Raw genomic sequence first — 19,064 nt, forward strand, 5'->3', positions numbered from 1 at the left:
CAGTTAGGTTGACGTGGGGCGGCCTCGGGGTGAGGTGCCCTTGAGCAAGGTACCTGACCCCTGACTGCTCCCCGGGCGCACTGGTGTGGCTGCCCACTGCTCTAGGTGTGTGCGTGTGTTCACTGCTTCAGTTGGGTTAAATGCAGAGGACTGTGCTTGAAGTGTGCATGTGATGAATAAAGTATGCAAAAGTCTCTAAAGATCATGTGGACAAGCCAGAAGGCTATTGGAAAAATGTTTTGTGGACAGATGAAACCAAAATAGAACTTTTTGCTTTAAATGAGAAGCGTTATGTTTGGAGAAAGGAAAACTCTGCATTCCAGCATACGAACCTTATCCCATCTGTGAAACATGGTGGTGGTAGTATCATGGTTTGCTGCATCTGGGCCAGGACGGCTTGCCATCATTGATGGAACAATGAATTCTGAATTATACCAGCGAATTCTAAAGGAAAATGTCAGGACATCTGTCTATGAACTGAATCTCAAGAGAAGGTGGGTCATGCAGCAAGACAACGACCCTAAGCACACAAGTCGTTCTACCAAAGAATGGTTAAAGAAGAATAAAGTTAATGTTTTGGAATGGCCAAGTCAAAGTCCTGACCTTAATCCAATAGAAATGTTGTGGAAGGACCTGCAGCGAGCAGTTCATGTGAGGAAACCCACCAACATCCCAGAGTTGAAGCTGTTCTGTACGGAGGAATGGGCTAAAATTCCTCCAAGCCGGTGTGCAGGACTGATCAAAAGTTACCGGAAACGTTTAGTTGCAGTTATTGCTGCACAAGGGGGTCACACCAGATACTGAAAGCAAAGGTTCACATACTTTTACCAGTCACAGATATGTAATATTGGATCATTTTCCTCAATAAATAAATGACCAAGTATAATATTTTTGTCTCATTTGTTTAACTGGGTTCTCTTTATCTACTTTTAGGACTTGTGTGAAAATCTGATGATGTTTTAGGTCATATTTATGCAAAATATTGAAAACTCTAAAGGGTTCACAAACTTTCAAGCACCACTGTATATGGTAGGCTTGCTATGATATTATGCACCCCCACCAAGCGCAAATACTTTTGATCACTAGGTCAGCTGGACGGGAAATTCACACAATCTGGCAACCTGTCTAGCTCCAGTCCGCTCATCCACTGCAAGAACTATTCAAGAGTGATGGAAATTCCGGCTCTTTTCAGTGAGTCGGATGATTTGACTCAGTTCAACAACAAGAGTCGACTCTTTCATCTCCGAAACGGGTGATTTTTAACCTGGTTGGGGTTATTTCCGAAAATCTTACTCTCTATTCCAAATTATTCACAGAATAACTTTCGACTCGTACGTGTTGCATTTCATAAAATCCCTCAAAAGTGTCCGAATCTCTGCACTAATGTTATTGGGTCTGTTTGAGCTTCGTTAAAATGATTCATTCATTATTGATTCACTGTATCGATCATAAAAAGAGAATCGGTTCTCTGGGATGAACCGGTTCAAAGAACCGACTCGTTGGTGAATGATTCATATCTTGTGCAGCAGCTGAGAGAGAGAGAGATTAATTAAAGCTTGGTGTCTTTGCAGCTCACGATCTTGTGAGCTCTCATCCTGCCACCATGCCCAAACCTCTGACCGACCAGGACAGGAGGAAACAGATCTCGGTCCGAGGCCTCGCCGGGGTGGAAAATGTCTCCGACCTGAAAACCAACTTCAACCGGCACCTGCATTTCACCCTCGTCAAGGACCGCAATGTGGCTACGAAGCGGGATTACTACCTCGCGCTGGCCAACACCGTGAGGGATCACCTAGTGGGCAGATGGATCAGAACACAGCAGCACTACTACGAAACCGACCCGAAAGTAAGCACGAACTCCGGCTGAGCGGTTCAGTCCTAAACCGCACACTAGCACACTGGGTAGAGCGGTTGCCATGGTGACGCACAGGCTAGTCCACTGTTAGCAGCCATCTTCCCCAGAGTGCAGTGCAGTGCAGAGTGTGCAGTTCAGCACGCCGCCATTTTGCGCAGTATACAGGTCTGTCTCAGAAACTGGATACTGTATATACTCACAGTCAATAAACTATTCGCTTTTGAATGGTGACATTGGTTTTAATTTGAACTAAAATGATGAAAGAAACAAATCCAGATAAAGCTATTTTTTTCGCAGTCCGGTTGCCATCAAATCCTGCGCTCTGATTGGCTGGCGAGTTTTACTACCCTGAGGAAGACATGTATATTAGCATCTTTTTTTTTTTTAATAAAATTTATTTTAAAAATTATTTTTGCCAGAATTTCTCAGGAGAATAGCATTAATTTTACAGCATGGATAGTGATAACGGGGCAATTCCATGTAAATGTCAACCTCACCATGCAAAAATAAAGCAACATGTAATACATCAAAACCACTCCCAGAGATATCACCTAGGCCTGTATTTTACAGATGTGAATAAGTTGAACCAATTTGTAACCAACCTAATATGTCACTGTCAGTCTTTCTTTCTTATAATGTAAAACCCAAGCTAAAATCAACTTTGATCATGTACAATTCTATATTATTGCCACAAGCCACAGAAATGTATGCTAAAATCCACAAAACAGCAAAACAATAGCCATCCTAAATATTATTTAAGAACTTTGATAGTTTTAGCTGATATTTAGAGAGTTTTTCAAAGGGTTATGGTGGTTAAATTGCTGATTTTCTAAACATATGCCATGTCTATTTCAGACGCGTCACATCCATAATGGAATTTCGTCACATCCATAACGCTGACTTTTCCTTCCGAAACTCTGCATGAAATACAAAATATTTTAAACAAAGATTTTTTTAATATTCACCTTGGACCCCTCTATCAAACGGATATCTCCATTTCGACATTAGGTTTACAATTTCATAGAGTTTGGTAAAAATGTACAGTCACCCAAGAAAAGTGATACTTTTTCTGTCACATCCATAACGCATCTTTTATTGGGGTTTTCTGGCATGCCCTAGATGTACTATGGGAATTGTTCTTGTTCTATCACTTCTCCAGTATGGTACAGCCTTAAAATATGCAACACCTGTTTAAATACTGGGAGACAATAAAACATGCACTGGGTCATTTGTTGCCATTTTGAGTTCAAGTGTCACGTCCATAACGCTGGAATTGCTCAATGACAGTTCACAGCGAAAGCGAGTTTTACTACCCTGAGGAAGAAGAAATGAAATAAAAGAAAACATTTCAGGAGAAAGCTAAAAACCTCTAGCTTGCTAACGCCGAGCAAAAACATGGCTGAATCCTGAATGACTCCTATTTGTATAAATAGGGGACTACATAGGCGGCAAAATGTAGTTGTTTTCCTGCCATGGAAGTGCACTTGTATACCGAGGAGGAAGCCATTTGCATTACAGCCGTGAATGAGGATTCAAAATGGCGGCTCGGCTCGGTTTTCCCTTTCGGGCGCTCTCGTTTTCTGTTAGAATTTGGTAAAGAAAAAAAATATATATATATAAATATATATATATATATATATATATATATATATATATATATATATATAATTAAAAAAAAACCTGTAACTGCTGTGAACGCCGAGCAAAAACATGGCTGAATCCTGAATGACTCCTATTTGTATAAATAGGGGACTACATAGGCGGCAAAATGTAGTTTTTTTCCTGCTATGGAAGTGCACTTGTATACCGAGGAGGAAGCCATTTGCATTACAGCCGTAAATGAGGCTTCAAAATGGCGGCTCGCCTTGGCTCGGTTTTGCCTTCCGGGCGCTCTCGTTTTTTTTCTGTTAGAATTTGGTAAAGAAAAAAAAATATTATTAAAAAAAAAAAAACAGGAACTGCTGCTAACACCGAGCAAAAACATGGCTGAATCCTGAATGACTCCTATTTGTATAAATAGGGTACTACATAGGGAAAAAAACTACATTTTGCCGCCTGCCATGGAAGTGCACTTGTATACCGAGGAGGAAGCCATTTGCATTACAGCCGTGAATGAGGATTCAAAATAGCATTAATTTTACAGCATGGATGGCGATAACGACAGTGTTCACAGCGAAAGTGAGTTTTACTACCCTGAGGAAGAAGAAATAAAAGAAAACATTTCAGGAGAAAGCTAAAAACCTCTAACTTGCTAACAGTTTGATCTCATTAGTTAATGAGGCCCATTTTGGACCATGTTATCCTAATACATAATATTACATTCGGTAAAAACTTTAAACCAGTACAATCTCTTCTTCAAAGTTTCACCAAATGGCTTTATTTATGCAACATAAAGGTCATAATACTGTATAACTTTGGTCGAGCAAAATCATGGCTGAATCCTGAATGACTCCTATTTGTATAAATAGGGGACTACATAGGCGGCAAAATGTAGTTGTTTCCCTGCCATGGAAGTGCACTTGTATACCGAGGAGGAAGCCATTTGCATTACAGCCTTGAATGAGGATTCAGAATGGCGGCTCGGCTCGGTTTTCCCTTTCGGGCGCTCTCGTTTTCTGTTAGAATTTGGTAAAGAAAAAAATAAATATATTATTTACCAGCTTAAGGTCGGTCCGTATGGTGAAATCCTGTGACCTCGGCCTTGAATACTGACCTCGGCCCAGAGGGCCTCGCTCAGTACTTTCAAGACCTCGGTCACAGTATTTCACGATACGGACCTCCCAGCTGGGAAATGACGTATATCTCTTTGATGTGAATACTCTATTCAGAATTTGGCAAAAATTCTGCAAATGTGTGGAAAAATGGCGGCTTGATCTGGGACATGATAAATGGTTGACTACATCACATTCCCTTAAAAAGGTTGTAGTCCACTGAAAAGTCTACAGTTATCACTAATTGTATTTTAAGTTGTAACTTTATACACCTAAGGATTGGTGCGCTCACAGAATAATCATAACCGTAATAAAACATCATGCAAAATATTTAATCACCGTCATAACTCCATTTTCCGCAGACCCAAAACCAATACGATCGTGTGTTTTGATCTAAACGGAAAGCCTCAGGGTCAAGGTCACTACCTCACCAAAAGTAGTAACTTAAAATCATTATCTTCTTCTGGCTGCTCCCGATTAGGGGTCGCTACAGCAGATCTTTCATCTCCATTGCTCCCTGTCTTCCGCATCCTTCTCGACCACACCTGCCACTTTCATGTCCTCTCTCACCACATCCATGTATCTCCTCTTTGGCCTTCCTCGTTTTCGTTTGCCTGGCAGCTCCATCCTCAACATTCTCCTTGCCACATGCTCTGCATCTCTTCTCAGGATGTGCCCAGACCATCTCAGTCTCATCTCTGTTCCTTATCCTGTCCAACCTTGTCACTCCCATCGCAAACCTTAACATCCTCAACTCCGCCACCTCCAACTTTGCCTCCTGTCTCTTCGTTAAGGGTACGGTCTGCAATCCATACATCACAGCTGGTCTCACTACTGTCTTATACATCTTACCTTTCACTGTTGCTGGGACTTTCCTATCACAAATGGCTCCTGAAATCCTTCTCCAACTGCTCCACCCTGCCTGCACTCTCTTTCTCACCTCACTATCGCAGCCCCCATTTTCCTGCACAGTTGACCCCAGGTACTTGAATTCACCAACTTTACCGTCTACTCTTTACCGTCTACTCCTTGCATCTTCACTACACTCTCATCCCCATTCTCATTGATGCACATGTATTCTGTTTTGCTACTGCTCACCTTCATTCCTCTTCGGTGAGCAGTAGCAAAACAGAATACATGTGCATCAATGAGTAACTTCTCACTACACCATATAAAAATTCAATTATAAATCGAGGGTTATGTATATAACCGCGGTTCTATGAGTTTCGGATGACCGCCAGAGGCGGTGCTTTCAGCACATGGATATCCATCACGCGAACGTGCAGGTCGAGTAATAGTAACAACAAAGTCACGTGTGACCTGGGTGACGTCACCCCGTGACCCCGGCACAAAAGACCGGTGAACCCAGGAAGCGACCTCTTGGCAAATCTTCTCGTGTACACTCCGAGTGACTGCCAAGCTCTGGCGGTCATCCGAAACTCATAGAACCGCGGTTATATACATAACCCTCGTTCTATTTCATTTCTCCTGACCGCCAAAGGCGGTGCTTTCAGCACATGGATGACTAATACCAACCAGGTCATGAGGAGTGCCTACCCGTACTCAGTGCTGCTGCGATGGGCCTGGAATGACGGCCGTCGCCACAGGATTATGTGGGACGACATTAAGACGGTAAAACCTGGTGAAGGTGCAGCTGGAAGCCCAGGAGGCTGCGCTGCATATGTCTGAAAGGGGCACGCCCTTCAGTGATGCCCATGAGGCCGCCACACCCTGTGCAGAGTGCGCCCTGACAGCCGGAGGAATCGGGGAGCCACTGTGCCTGTAGGCATGTAATATGGCCTCGACTATCCACTTGGATAGCCTCTGCTTAGAGAGCGCCAGACCCCTCCTCGGCCCTGTGTGGCACAGAAACAGGGCGTCACTCCTACGGAAGCCCTCCGTACGGGACACGTACACCCTGAGGGCGCGAACTGGGCACAAAAGTTCCGACCTCTCACCATGGCCCACCTCGAACGCCGCAACGCTAAGGGGCTGGTTGACGAAGGTAGCATAGAGGGTCTTCGGGAGGAAAGAGGGGTTAGGCCACAGAGTGACCCCACTGTCGCCGGAGTGCCACTGCAGGCACTCCCCACTGACTGACAGCGCGTGTAATTCCCCGACGCGCCTCGTCGATGTAATGGCCAGAAGAAAAGCAGTCTTCAGGGAGAGCCATGAAATGTCTGCCGTGAGCAGGGGCTCAAACGGTGCGTCGCAGAGAGCCTGCAGCACCAAGTGAAGATCCCATGTGGGTACCCGGCTCCGTCGGGGGGGTCTCAACCGGAGAGCACCCTTCAAGAAACGTGCCACCAAGGGGTGGGACCCCACGGTCCTTCCCCCAACTCTGGCATGCTGAGCAGAGATGGCAGCTGCATAGACCTTGATGGTGGAAGGAGTAAGACCCTTGTCAAACAGAGACTGGAGGAACAGTAGAATGGTCGGCAGGGGGCAGCATGTAGGCTCCTCCCCCCGAGTCAAGCACCAGTTGGAGAAAATCCTCCATCTGTTGGCGTAGAGGGTATTGGTGGAGGGTGCCTGAGAGCTTGCAATGGTGTTGACCACTGCTGGCTCACAAAGACCTAGCAGGGGGTCTGGTCCTTCAGCGGCCACACCCAGAGCTGCAGACGGGCTGGATCCGGGTGCCAGATCTGCCCTCCCAGCTGTGATAGCAGGTCCGTCCTCACTGGCAGGCACCAGGGGTCGCCGTTCAGAAGTTGCAGCAACTTCGGAAACCACACTCGGCCCGGCCACCGAGGGGCGACAAACAGCAGCCTGTGGTGGTCCATCGCAACCCTGTGTAGGGTCGGCACGATCAGCGGCAGAGGGGGGAAGGCATACAGCAGTTGCCTCGGCCAAGCATGCGCCAGCGCGTCCTGGCCCAGGGAGCTGGGGCCGTGGAGGCTGAACCACAGAGGGCAGTGTGTCGACTCCTGGCAGGCAAAGAGGTCCACCTCTGCCCTGCCAAAACGTTCCCAGATGGCGAGAACCACCGCTGGGTTGAGTCTCCATTCCCCGGGATCGGGGTCCTGGCGGGACAGCAGATCCGCTGCCCTGTTGGCAGTGCCTGGCAAGTACATGGCACGCAGGCTCGAGAGATGTCGATGGGCCCACCGCAGAAGTTGGCCGGCCACTTCCAAGCACTGGAGGGACTTGGTGCCTCCCTGGTGGTTGATGTAGTACACTACCGTAGCGTTGTCCGTCCGCACCAGAACGTATCTGCCGGCCAGGCCTGGGAGGAAGTGCTGTAGGCCGAGGAACACAGCCCGTAGCTCCAGCACGTTGATGTGCTGCTGTCTCTGCCCTGGACTCCAGCAGCCTCTGATGGTCCGGCATTACCAGACTGCACCCCAACCTCCCAGGGAAGCATCCGTGGTGATGACCTCCCTCCGGGAGGGGATAGCCGCCAGCGGAACACCCCGCAGAAGGTAAGCCCTCCTCCTCCATGGACGGAGGAGCCTGAAAAAAGTATCCGTCACCTTCACGAGCCTGCGCCCGTGTAGCGCCGGGTGGAGGTGGAGACCGTTGAGCCACCTCTGAAGCAGGCGTAAGTCCAGGAGTCCCAGCGGGACCAGAGAGGAGGCTGCTGTAAGCATGCCCAGCAGGCGCTGAAAGGTCTTCAGGGCGAGTGATCTGCCCCATCCGAAGCGGCCAAGCAGCAGGCGGATGTTGTGGATCCTGGTCTGGGAGGGGGTTGCCATCAACGACCTCGAATCCAGGTGCATGCCCAAGAAAGTCGTCTCCTGGCTGGGCACCAGCGAGCTCTTCTTGTAATTCATCCTGAGCCCCAGCTCTGCGACATGTGAGAGCACAGTCGCGATGTCGGTGTGGGCCTGAGCTGCTGACCGTGAACAGACGAGCCAGTCGTCCAGGTAAGGCAGGACACGCAAACCCCTTGCCTGAAGTGGTGCCAATGCCGCTGCCACACACCTGGTGAACACACGGGGTGCCAGCAATATCCCAAAGGGCAGAACATTGAACTCGAAAGCCTGGCCCTCAAAGGCAAACCACAGGAACTGCCTGTGGTGTGGCGCAATGGGAACATGGAAGTAGGCGTCTTTCAGGTCGACGGTGGTAAACCAGTCGCCCGCCTGGATGTGGTGTAAGACATCCACTGTATGCAGCATGCGGAATCTCATGGTCTTCAAGTGGGAGTTGAGGGACCTCAGGTCGAGGATCGGGCGGATACCGCCGTCCTTCTTCGGAACCAGAAAATACCTGGAGTAGAACCCACCTTGCTGTCTCTGCCTGTCGACGGGAGAGATTACTCCTTTCTCCAGGAGGGTGGCAATTTCCTGCCGGAGGATGAGGGACTTCCCCGGATGGCTCACGGTGGTGTGTTTGACCCCATGAAAATGCAGCGGTCGGCGGCAGAACTGGATGCGGTAACCCTCTGTGAGGGTCACCAGCACCCAGGGGTCTGGGGTCAACGCTCTCCAGCTTTGGAGCTGTTCGCTGGAAAAGCGGCCGACCGCCGGCGCGCTGATGTCAGCGCCGCCCAGACCGCCCCCGTCGGTCACCATGGGGGCGACGAGGAGCGGACTGGGTGTAGGGGGCGGCGCCGCGGGTCTGGGAGGTGGTGGGGCGACGAAAGTCATCAACCCGTCTGGTCTCCTGGCGGGTGCGTGGCCGAGACAGAGTCGGTGTGGGCCCCCTGAAGGACTGGGCAGCGTTGCCGTGGTGGTGGACCTGGCGGAGGCCAGTGAACTGCTGTCGCACCTGGATGACCTGGGCACTCCGGTCCAGGGCTTGCTGAGCGGCCTCACCAAACAGCTCCCTGGGGACAACAGGGAGAGAGCGCAGCACACGCCGGTCGGGCTCGGCCAGAGGGGACTGCGCCAGCCATATCTGCCGGTGGGCGAGGGTGAGATACGACATCAGCCGGCCCAGTTCCCGCGACAAGTAGGCAAAGGCCTGGAGAGCCGCGTCGCACAGCTCCCGTGATGCCGCGCTCGTCCCCTCCAGCGTCTGGGCGAGGGCCAGCAGCAGATAGGACATGGAATTGTCAATACGACCCATTCGTGCTGCCGTGTCGTATCCCCGCACAATGAGGTCGTCGGTCGCACGGCATTGAGCGCGGGGGCATCGGGCGTCAGGCCGCAGAGCCTCGTTGGGCGAAAGGACGAGGGCAGCCACGGAGGGCTCAATGTTGGGCATCTGCTGGAGGCCGTAGGTAGGGGCGTCCTGCATTGCTGCCAGGGCCCTGCAGTCACTAGGGAGGTGGGAAAGGTGTCTAGGGTCCGCCCAACACCTCTGTAACTCCTCGATGTATGGGGCCGAGGGCGGAACAGACAACGAGGAAGGCTGTGTGGAGCCTCTGAAGAAAGCGCTCTGATGCTGGGCCACCGGGGGCGTGTCCAACCCCAGACGGGCCAATGTAGCCCTCAGCGTTGGCTGGATGGATGAGCGTCCGCCTTCCGACGCTGCCACGGTGCCATGGCTGGTGGCCTGGGAACCGGCCGGAGAGGTGGAGTCGTGACCGTCAGACCCACCGCAGTCAAAGCTCTCCGACGCCCGGATCGACAGCTCATCCAGGCTGCGTGCATCGATGGCCGGTGACAGAAGCGGTGGTAATGGCGAACGGTCGGGCTGCCAGGCAGATGGAGTGGCTGCGGGAACACTGCTGCCCTGTGGCGGAGGCTGGAGATTCGCCAGCAGGGCCTTCATCTCCTCCAGCTCGGCGGACATCACCTCCACCTTCCGAGCCAAATCGCCCGAGCGCTTCTTTTTCGCCTTGGAAGCGGAGACGTGTGGGGGAGCCCCACGGCGCTTGCTGGGCCCCGCTGCTGCAGCCGGCACCATGTCCTGTCCCTCCGAGGCCCGGGGGATGTCAGACGGAGGATCCATCCGAGCCAGCCTGGCGGTCCGCGCAGCCACGCTCAGGCACATGCAGTCTGCGCAGGCCATGTCCGTCAGCCCCTGCCGCAGGTGATCAATACCCAGGCACGAGGGGCACTCGCGGTGGCCGTCCTCCGACTCAAGGGGGGCCCGGCAGTTGGCGCAGCAAGAGAATAGGTCCATGACACCTGGCTGGCAGAAGGGAACTTAAAAAATAGGGCGAGAACACCCCAAGTAAGTATCCCAAAATAAACAATCAGGCGGCAACGAAAAACGACCGGGCGAACACACCCGTGGTCGGGGCCGCAACTAAACGGTCACTCACTAGCGTGAGAAGACATCTTACGCCGCTAAAACACACAAGACAGCCGGCCCGTGAGCAGGCCGGAGGCAAGGTTACACAAAACAAGGCGGTCGATAATATTAACACAGATAGGCGCCGTGCGCCACAGAACTGATAACAAACAGCGGCGAGAAACACCGCTTTAATTTAAATGAATGATAACCGCTTACCTGAACGAAAACAAGCCGGCCTCCAGCGGCGAGGACACCGCCTCGGAGGGCTAATCAGCTAACTCCACCGAGCGAGAGCACTCAGCTAACGGAGTAACTGTTGGGTCCCAACAGTAACAAATCAATACGAATATAACGACAAGAGAAAAAGAATTGGTGGACTTAACGCAGTTTCTTGGAGGATGCGTAAGCACAGCCCCAACCCTACGGGTAACGAAACTAACACGGCGCTTTGTCCAAATTCCAATCCAACTCGCAACCTGCAAACGCGAGAAGATGCAAGAGGTCACTTCCTGGGTTCACCGGTCTTTTGTGCCGGGGTCACGGGGTGACGTCACCCAGGTCACACGTGACTTTGTTGTTACTATTACTCGACCTGCACGTTCGTGTGATGGATATCCATGTGCTGAAAGCACCGCCTCTGGCGGTCAGGAGAAACAAAATAGAACTGCAATTTTGTTTTTTAAAACGAAAGCTGAAAGTTAGTTATAGAATATGTTTCTTACAGAATATGTTACGATGGTAGCTGGTCTTGTATGAATTTCTGAGCTGTAAAATGAGTCGTGGTCTATTTTTTTACCGTAGCGTGTTATTTGTGTGCGGGGAAGGACACACATTAACAATTTGCATGTGTAGAATGGAATTTTCCACTCCAACAGTTAGAAGTTGATCGTGCTTCCATTTGCGGTCTTTCTGTTACGTGAGTGATCTGTTCGGACGTCATCACTGAAAAGGTGAGTTTTGACAGTTTTATTTTGTTTTAGTCTTGCAGTATAAGGCAATAGAATGTTTTTTTTTCATCTTGCTTTCATATTTTGTAGTGTTTGTGTATTTTTGGCCGATATTTTGCAACCATGGTCGATTTAGATCGAACTTTTGATAGAATCTACGGCCAGTCATTTTGCCCTGCCCCCGCCTCGCGCTCCCTCGGGTACGGTAGTGATGTCCCGTTGCTCGCGCCCCGCAGCAGAGACCCGCGCGACCTTCAGCCGGTACAGTCGCTGTTCTTTTACCAGCGCCGTTATTCTCATCTTTCCGGTGTGTTCTTGATTTTTCCATTGTGTTCTATTTTGCCATATCAAATACCCAAACTATCATATTATTCATATTTAAGTGAATAATCAGTTCAGTCATCATAACTTGGCATTTTTAACCCAAGCAATCAAAAAGAGGAAATTTATTCAATATTTTCACTCATCTGTGAAGGAGGGGCTTTAATTCTTCATGATGGAGTTATTTTATATGGAAATCAATTTTACAAAAGCATTTTCCACAGTGGAGGCCAGATAAAGCAAGATACTATCTTTATTCTTATTAAATATGACAAAAGAAACATGGAGTGTTAGGTAAATGCAAAAAAAAAAAGTAAAATTAGAAAAAAAATTTTTTTGACCATAATGTCCCAAATGAGAGAGCAGTTTCTGAGACGGACCCATATATATATATATATATATATATATATATAATGTGTGTGTGTGTGTGTGTGTATGTATATATATATATATATATATATATATATATATATATATATATATATATATAATGTGTATATGAGTCGGCCAAATAAACATTGGAAGAGCCAGTCGGACAGGTTTGACCTTTTGAGGACATTTGGTTGGTCCCCTACAAAGAAAGCTAAAAGCGACAAAGGTTGCTTTTTGGTTAATAAGGTAAAGGTTGGGGTTAGATTTAGGTGTAAACCGAGCAATAATAATAACAGCGGTTGCATTAATCATGATGATGCCAGTGGAAGGTCCTTATAAGGATACTAAGATTGTATGTTTAATACTTGTCTTTTTTGTCGTCAAAAACTGCATCTTCTGCATCCTTTTACCCTTGTGAATCATCTGTCTCAATGTTGCCAGATTGTCATTTCCATCCATCCATTATCTGTAGCTGCAGGCAAGCTGGAGCCTATAGGCGGGGTACACCCTGAACAAGTCTCCAGGTTATTGCAGAGCTGACACAGAGAGACTAACAACCATTCACACTCACACCTACGGTCATTTTAGAGCTACCAGTTAACCTAACCTGCATGTGTTTGGACTGTGGGGGAAACCGGAGTACCCGGAGGAAACCCACGCAGACACGGGGAGAACATGCAAACTCCACACAGAAAGGCCCTCGCCAGCTGCTGGGCTCAAACCCAGAACCTTCTTGTTGTGAGACAACAGTGCTAACCACTACACCACCGTGCCGCCCATATTTGTCATTTCAAGAAGCCTTTATTGAAATTCCTCCTCTTAAGCAGTCAACATACAGTTAGGTCCATAAATATTTGGACAGAGACAACATTTTTCTAATTTTGGTTCTGTACATTACCACAATGAATTTTGAGCAAAACAATTCAGATGCAGTTGAAGTTCAGACTTTCAGCTTTAATTCAGTGGGTTGAACAGAATGACTGCATAAAAATGTGAGGAACTAAAGCATTTTTTATATACAATCCCTTCATTTCAGGGGCTCAAAAGTAATTGGACAAATTAAATAATTGTAAATAAAATGTTCATTTCTAATACTTGGTTGAAAACCCTTTGTTGGCAATGACTGCCTGAAGTCTTGAACTCATGGACATCACCAGACGCTGTGTTTCCTCCTTTTTAATGCTCTGCCAGGCCTTTACTGCAGCGGTTTTCAGTTACTGTTTGTTTGTGGGCCTTTCTGTCTGAAGTTTAGTCTTTAACAAGTGAAATGCATGCTCAATTGGGTTGAGATCAGGTGACTGACTTGGCCATTCAAGAATATTCCACTTCTTTGCTTTAATAAACTCCTGGGTTGCTTTGGCTTTATGTTTTGGGTCATTGTCCATCTGTATTATGAAACGCCGACCAATCAGTTTGGCTGGATTTGGCTGGATTTGAGCACACAGTATGTCTCTGAATACCTCAGAATTCATCCGGCTGCTTCTGTCCTGTGTCACATCATCAATAAACACTAGTGACCCAGTGCCACTGGCAGCCATGCATGCCCAAGTCATCACACTGCCTCCGCCATGTTTTACAGATGATGTGGTATGCTTTGGATCATGAGCTGTACCACGCCTTCACCATACTTTTTTCTTTCCATCGTTCTGGTAGAGGTTGATCTTGGTTTCATCTGTCCAAAGAATGTTCTTCCAGAACTGTGCTGGCTTTTTTAGATGTTTTTTTAGCAAAGTCCAATCTAGCCTTTTTATTCTTGAGGCTTATGAGTGGCTTGCACCGTGCAGTGAACCCTCGGTATTTACTTTCATACAGTCTTCTCTTTATGGTAGATTTGGATATTGATACACCTACTTCCTGGAGAGTGTTGTTCACTTGGTTGGCTGTTGTGAAGGGGTTTCTCTTCACCATGGAAATTATTCTGCGATCATCCACCACTGTTGTCGTCTGTGGGCGTCCAGGTCTTTTTGCATTGATGAGTTCACCAGTGCTTTCTTTCTTTCTCAGGATGTACCAAACTGTAGATTTTGCCACTCCTAATATTGTAGCAATTTCTCGGATGGTTTTTTCTGTTTTCGCAGCTTAAGGATGGCTTGTTTCACCTGCATGGAGAGCTCCTTTGACCGCATGTTTTCTTCACAGCAAAATCTTCCAAATGCAAGCACCACACCTCAAATCAACTCCAGGCCTTTTATCTGCTTAATTGAGAATGACATAACGAAGGAATTGCCCGCACCTGCCCATGAAATAGCCTTTGAGTCAATTGTCCAATTACTTTTGGTCCCTTTAAAAACAGGGTGGCACATGTTAAGGAGCTGAAACTCCTAAACCCTTCATCCAATTTTAATGTGGATACCCTCAAATGAAAGCTGAAAGTATGGACTTTATGTCCATGTCCATTATATAACTATAACTTGAATATGTTTCAGTAAACAAGTAAAAAACCAAAATTTGTGTCAGTGTCCAAATATATATGGACCTAACTGTATACCCAGAGCAGTGGGCAGCTATGCTGCAGCACCCAGGGAACAGTTGGGGATTCAGTGCCTTGCTCAAGGGTCCTTCAGCCATGTTAACCTAACTGCATATCTTTTGAACAATGGGGGAACCGGGAGCACCAGGAGGAAATGCATGCAAACTCCACACAGAACTCCACACTCCACCCTGTCAGCTACTTGGCTTGAACCCAGAACCTTCTTCCTGTGAGGCGACAGTGCTAACTACGACAGCACCATGTCGCCCTAATTTCCTGTCTCCACAGATTGATTTAAAATTAAGAAGCTATCAATTAATTGATTAAATTATTTATTTGTCAGTCATAGGATATGTTTGGAATTGGTAAATGATTTGCATGGAATTATGTTCATGAATGGGATGGAGTTGATGAGTACAATCTGGCAACCCTGTTACATAAGTGCAATGTTCGGGTTGAGGTTCGTGCATTTGGGCTGCAGACTGAGAGGCAGAGAGGAAGCGAGCTGATTTTATCTCCTCTGCTGTATGGCTGGAGAGCTCAGTGCAACTCACGTTCACAACATGAAATTACGTTCTGCTGGTGTGCAAATGTAGCTGCGTTGATGAAATGATGTCACCTTTTGGAAAAAAACAGAAGTCTGTGTGTTGTCATGGAGTGTGTGAGTGTGACCATTCAGGATGAATGCCTGTTCTCTTCACAAACACAGTCAGACCTTTTCAGAGGCATAGTGCAGTTATTTATACCCAAGCACAAATGCCAGGTCACTCACTCTCTCACACACACAGTTGTTCTTGCTACTTCATTCGTGGTAGTGACAGACCATAAGTGTAATCAAAGGTGATCCAGACAGAGAGAACTCTTGCTGACAGATTGTAGTGAAGGACTGTCGAACACGCACACGGCTGACAGGACTCTGCACTCCCCACACACAGCTCGGAATGGCAACATTAAAGTGCATATCATGGGTAAATTCAGGAGCAACATCACTGTAATTCTCCTATTTTATACTAAACTTTGGTCAAATATCTGTCACATTCTGCATTCTCTGCAATTTTTTTTGTACCTTGCGCAATACCAGAAAAATTCAGTTGAAATCAAGCCATTTGAGGCGAATTGGTCCACCTCTGAAAAAACTTGGCATTTGGATTTCCCGGCAAACATTGATTTTCGTGACGTCATGTGCGGGACGCCTCCCTCTGAATCCTACGTCAGCGCTGGTTTGTTTATGAGAAAACAATATTGCATTTGGTTTTCTGCAAATTTCTTCAACGTTATCGCGTAATTATTAAAATGGTTAACAGATGTATCGTAGGAGGGTGTAGCAACACCAATCTTGATGGGATTAGTACTCATCATTTCCCAAAAGACCGGACAGTGATAGAGAAATGGGAGCGCTTGGTGTACACAGGCTGTGCACTGAAACCGTGCAAAGCTCGCGCAGCCTGCTGGCGCTTCTGCAGGTGACGTCATGAATCTGGCTCCAGACTCCCTTGGGATTTTTCCAGACGCGTTTTGTTTTATTTTTTTCTGCTGTAGACAGATGGCCTTGTGCAAAATTATCCCTCTGGATGAGTGTGTAAAGGGACATACTTTCATATAAAAAACAAAACATGAAATTGGTCCAGAATATGCACTTGAACCCTCACTTGCCTGACCGTGTGTGTATGTCTAGGTCATGGATTAACAACCTGATCAATCTGAACGCTGTGTGAACACACAATGTTTGATTATAATTATTACTGTATTGATTTATGATATCTGGAAAACAGAGATGAAACTTGAGTTAAATCCCACTGGCACCACTATCAACAGATGGTCAGATAGCATTGTGGGTAATGTAAGACTCTGTTTGCCGAAGTGAAAACAGACCAGCGTGTCGATGAAAGAACAAATTCAAATTTTATTCCAGAATAAATGGAGGGTTTTTCATGTGACGTCACGTTTCACATGGCAGCCATGTTAAAGGTCAAATACAATGAAGTAGTGCGGAAAGGACGTGGTCAATTTTTGTTCAGTTTTCGTTTGTTCAAACTGCGATAAAAAGGTGTTTCTGCATTCCGAGTGCAATCCTTGACTTTCAAGTGACGTCAAAGCCAATTAAAAACCCGGATGTTGGCTATGCTGGTGGATATAGAAATGCGGGGTCAAGTGACATTCCATACAAAACACTATAGTCATGTGTGCGCGACAGTCTTCCACTGCTTTAAGCGTTCTTTGCCATATCTTTGTGCTGTATACGGTTGTGGTCCCAACAGTACTCGTGACCATGGCACGTTCTGATTTTTTTAGAATTCCATCCGTGATTCGGAAAGAGGGCGAGGAAACTCTGAGGCTTAGTACGGAGAGGAGACGAGCACGGCTGAACAACATCGGCAGGGCTGATCTAACAGAGGCTAAAACCAAAACAGCTCGTGTTTGCAGTCATCATTTTATCTCAAGTGAGATTCAAAAGCTTTCTTGATAATATCATGGAAAATTTTTATTTCGTGTTGCGAGAATTTTGCCATAAAATGAGCGTTCTCTTGTCGTGGTTCACTTGGTTATCATTTTAACACGTATTACCATTTCGCTTCTAGGAGCGGCAACAAAATTATACGATAGAAACAATCCAGACTGGGCACCCGCTCAGAAAATGGGCTATGTTTCATCCAAGGTCGGACTTGATTCTTCAGCAGCCAAACCCGATAGAACGCGATATCTGGGTACTCGATGGTTGGTAGAAGCGTCTTATCTTCAGAAAAGTCTGACTTTTTAAAATAATATGGGTCAAAACCGCACATATCTATCTTCCCTTTGTATCGAATCTTTGCTTGAGCGTTCAAATCGTGGTAATACTGAGGAAATTCAGCATTGTTTACAGACACGCTTTCAGCAGCTGCCGTCCCAGTTGCTTTGTTTATCCACCATCATGGCGGGCACTCAGGATGTTGCACACTTTGATCACGTGGTTGCAAGTCAAGGATATGGCATCAGGAAGAGAAAACTACAGAAATTTTTACAAAAATGATACATCAGTGACTGGTGAATCTAAATCGTAAGGAATGGATGCCATCAAAGTACAGTCAACTCTGATCATTTTCACTCAGGTTTTACCTATTTTTATAATTTTAGAACTATAATATAGTATGAGTCAAAATAAGCTTATTTTTGCTGGGGTTTATTTCATGAAAATACAGTCATATGAGCTAAATATTCACAGCCTAATGATGCTCGTTATTCTCACCCTAGGAAGTAAATTTGAAGATACGGGTCCGTCTCAGAAACTGCTCTCTCATTTGGGACATTATGGTCAAAATTTTTTTTTCTAATTTTACTTTTTTTTTTTGCATTTACCTAACACTCCATGTTTCTTTTGTCATGTTTAATAAGAATAAAGATAGTATCTTGCTTTATCTGGCCTCCACTGTGGAAAATATTTTTGATTACAATTCAAATGCTTTTGTAAAATTGATTTCCATATAAAATAACTCCATCATGGGCGGCACGGTGGTGTAGTGGTTAGCGCTGTCGCCTCACAGCAAGAAGGTCCTGGGTTCGAGCCCCGTGGCCGGCGAGGGCCTTTCTGTGTGGAGTTTGCATGTTCTCCCCGTGTCCGCGTGGGTTTCCTCCGGGTGCTCCGGTTTCCCCCACAGTCCAAAGACATGCAGGTTAGGTTAACTGGTGACTCTAAATTGACCGTAGGCGTGAATGTGAGTGTGAATGGTTGTCTGTGTCTATGTGTCAGCCCTGTGATGACCTGGCGACTTGTCCAGGGTGTACCCCGCCTTTCGCCCGTAGTCAGCTGGGATAGGCTCCAGCTTGCCTGCGACCCTGTAGAAGGATAAAGCTCATTAGAGATAATGAGATGAGATAACTCCATCATGAAGAATTAAAGCCCCTCCTTCACAGATGAGTGAAAATATTGAATAAATTTCCTCTTTTTGATTGCTTGGGTTAAAAATGCCAAGTTATGATGACTGAATTGATTCTTCACTTAAATATGAATAATATGATGCAGTTTGGGGATTTGATACGGCGAAATAGGACACGATGGAAAAATCAAGAACACATCGGAAAGATGAGAATAACGGCGGTGGTAAAAGAACAGCGACTGTACCGGCTGAAGGTCGCGCGGGTCTCTGCTGCGGCGCATGGGGCAACGGGACATCACTACCGCACCGGACAGAGCGCGAGGCAGGGGCGGGGCAAAATGACTGGCCGTAGATTCTATTAAAAGTTTGATCTAAATTGACCATGGTTGCAAAATATTGGCCAAA

The 19,064-nt window shown here is 47.0% G+C and overlaps 1 protein-coding gene across 1 annotated transcript in view; it reads left to right on the forward strand.

Moving 5' to 3' along the window:
• The first annotated feature begins 1,493 nt into the window (after positions 1-1,493).
• Positions 1,494-19,064, forward strand: part of pygmb (phosphorylase, glycogen, muscle b) — a 79,568-nt gene continuing 61,997 nt past the window's right edge. The window contains exon 1 of the mRNA XM_060929184.1: positions 1,494-1,846. Coding sequence (XP_060785167.1) covers positions 1,604-1,846 — 243 coding nt within the window. The 5' untranslated portion in view covers positions 1,494-1,603. The remainder of the gene's footprint in view (positions 1,847-19,064) is intronic.

This window comes from Neoarius graeffei, chromosome 1 (assembly GCF_027579695.1).
Source record: "Neoarius graeffei isolate fNeoGra1 chromosome 1, fNeoGra1.pri, whole genome shotgun sequence".
Lineage (NCBI taxonomy): Eukaryota > Metazoa > Chordata > Actinopteri > Siluriformes > Ariidae > Neoarius > Neoarius graeffei.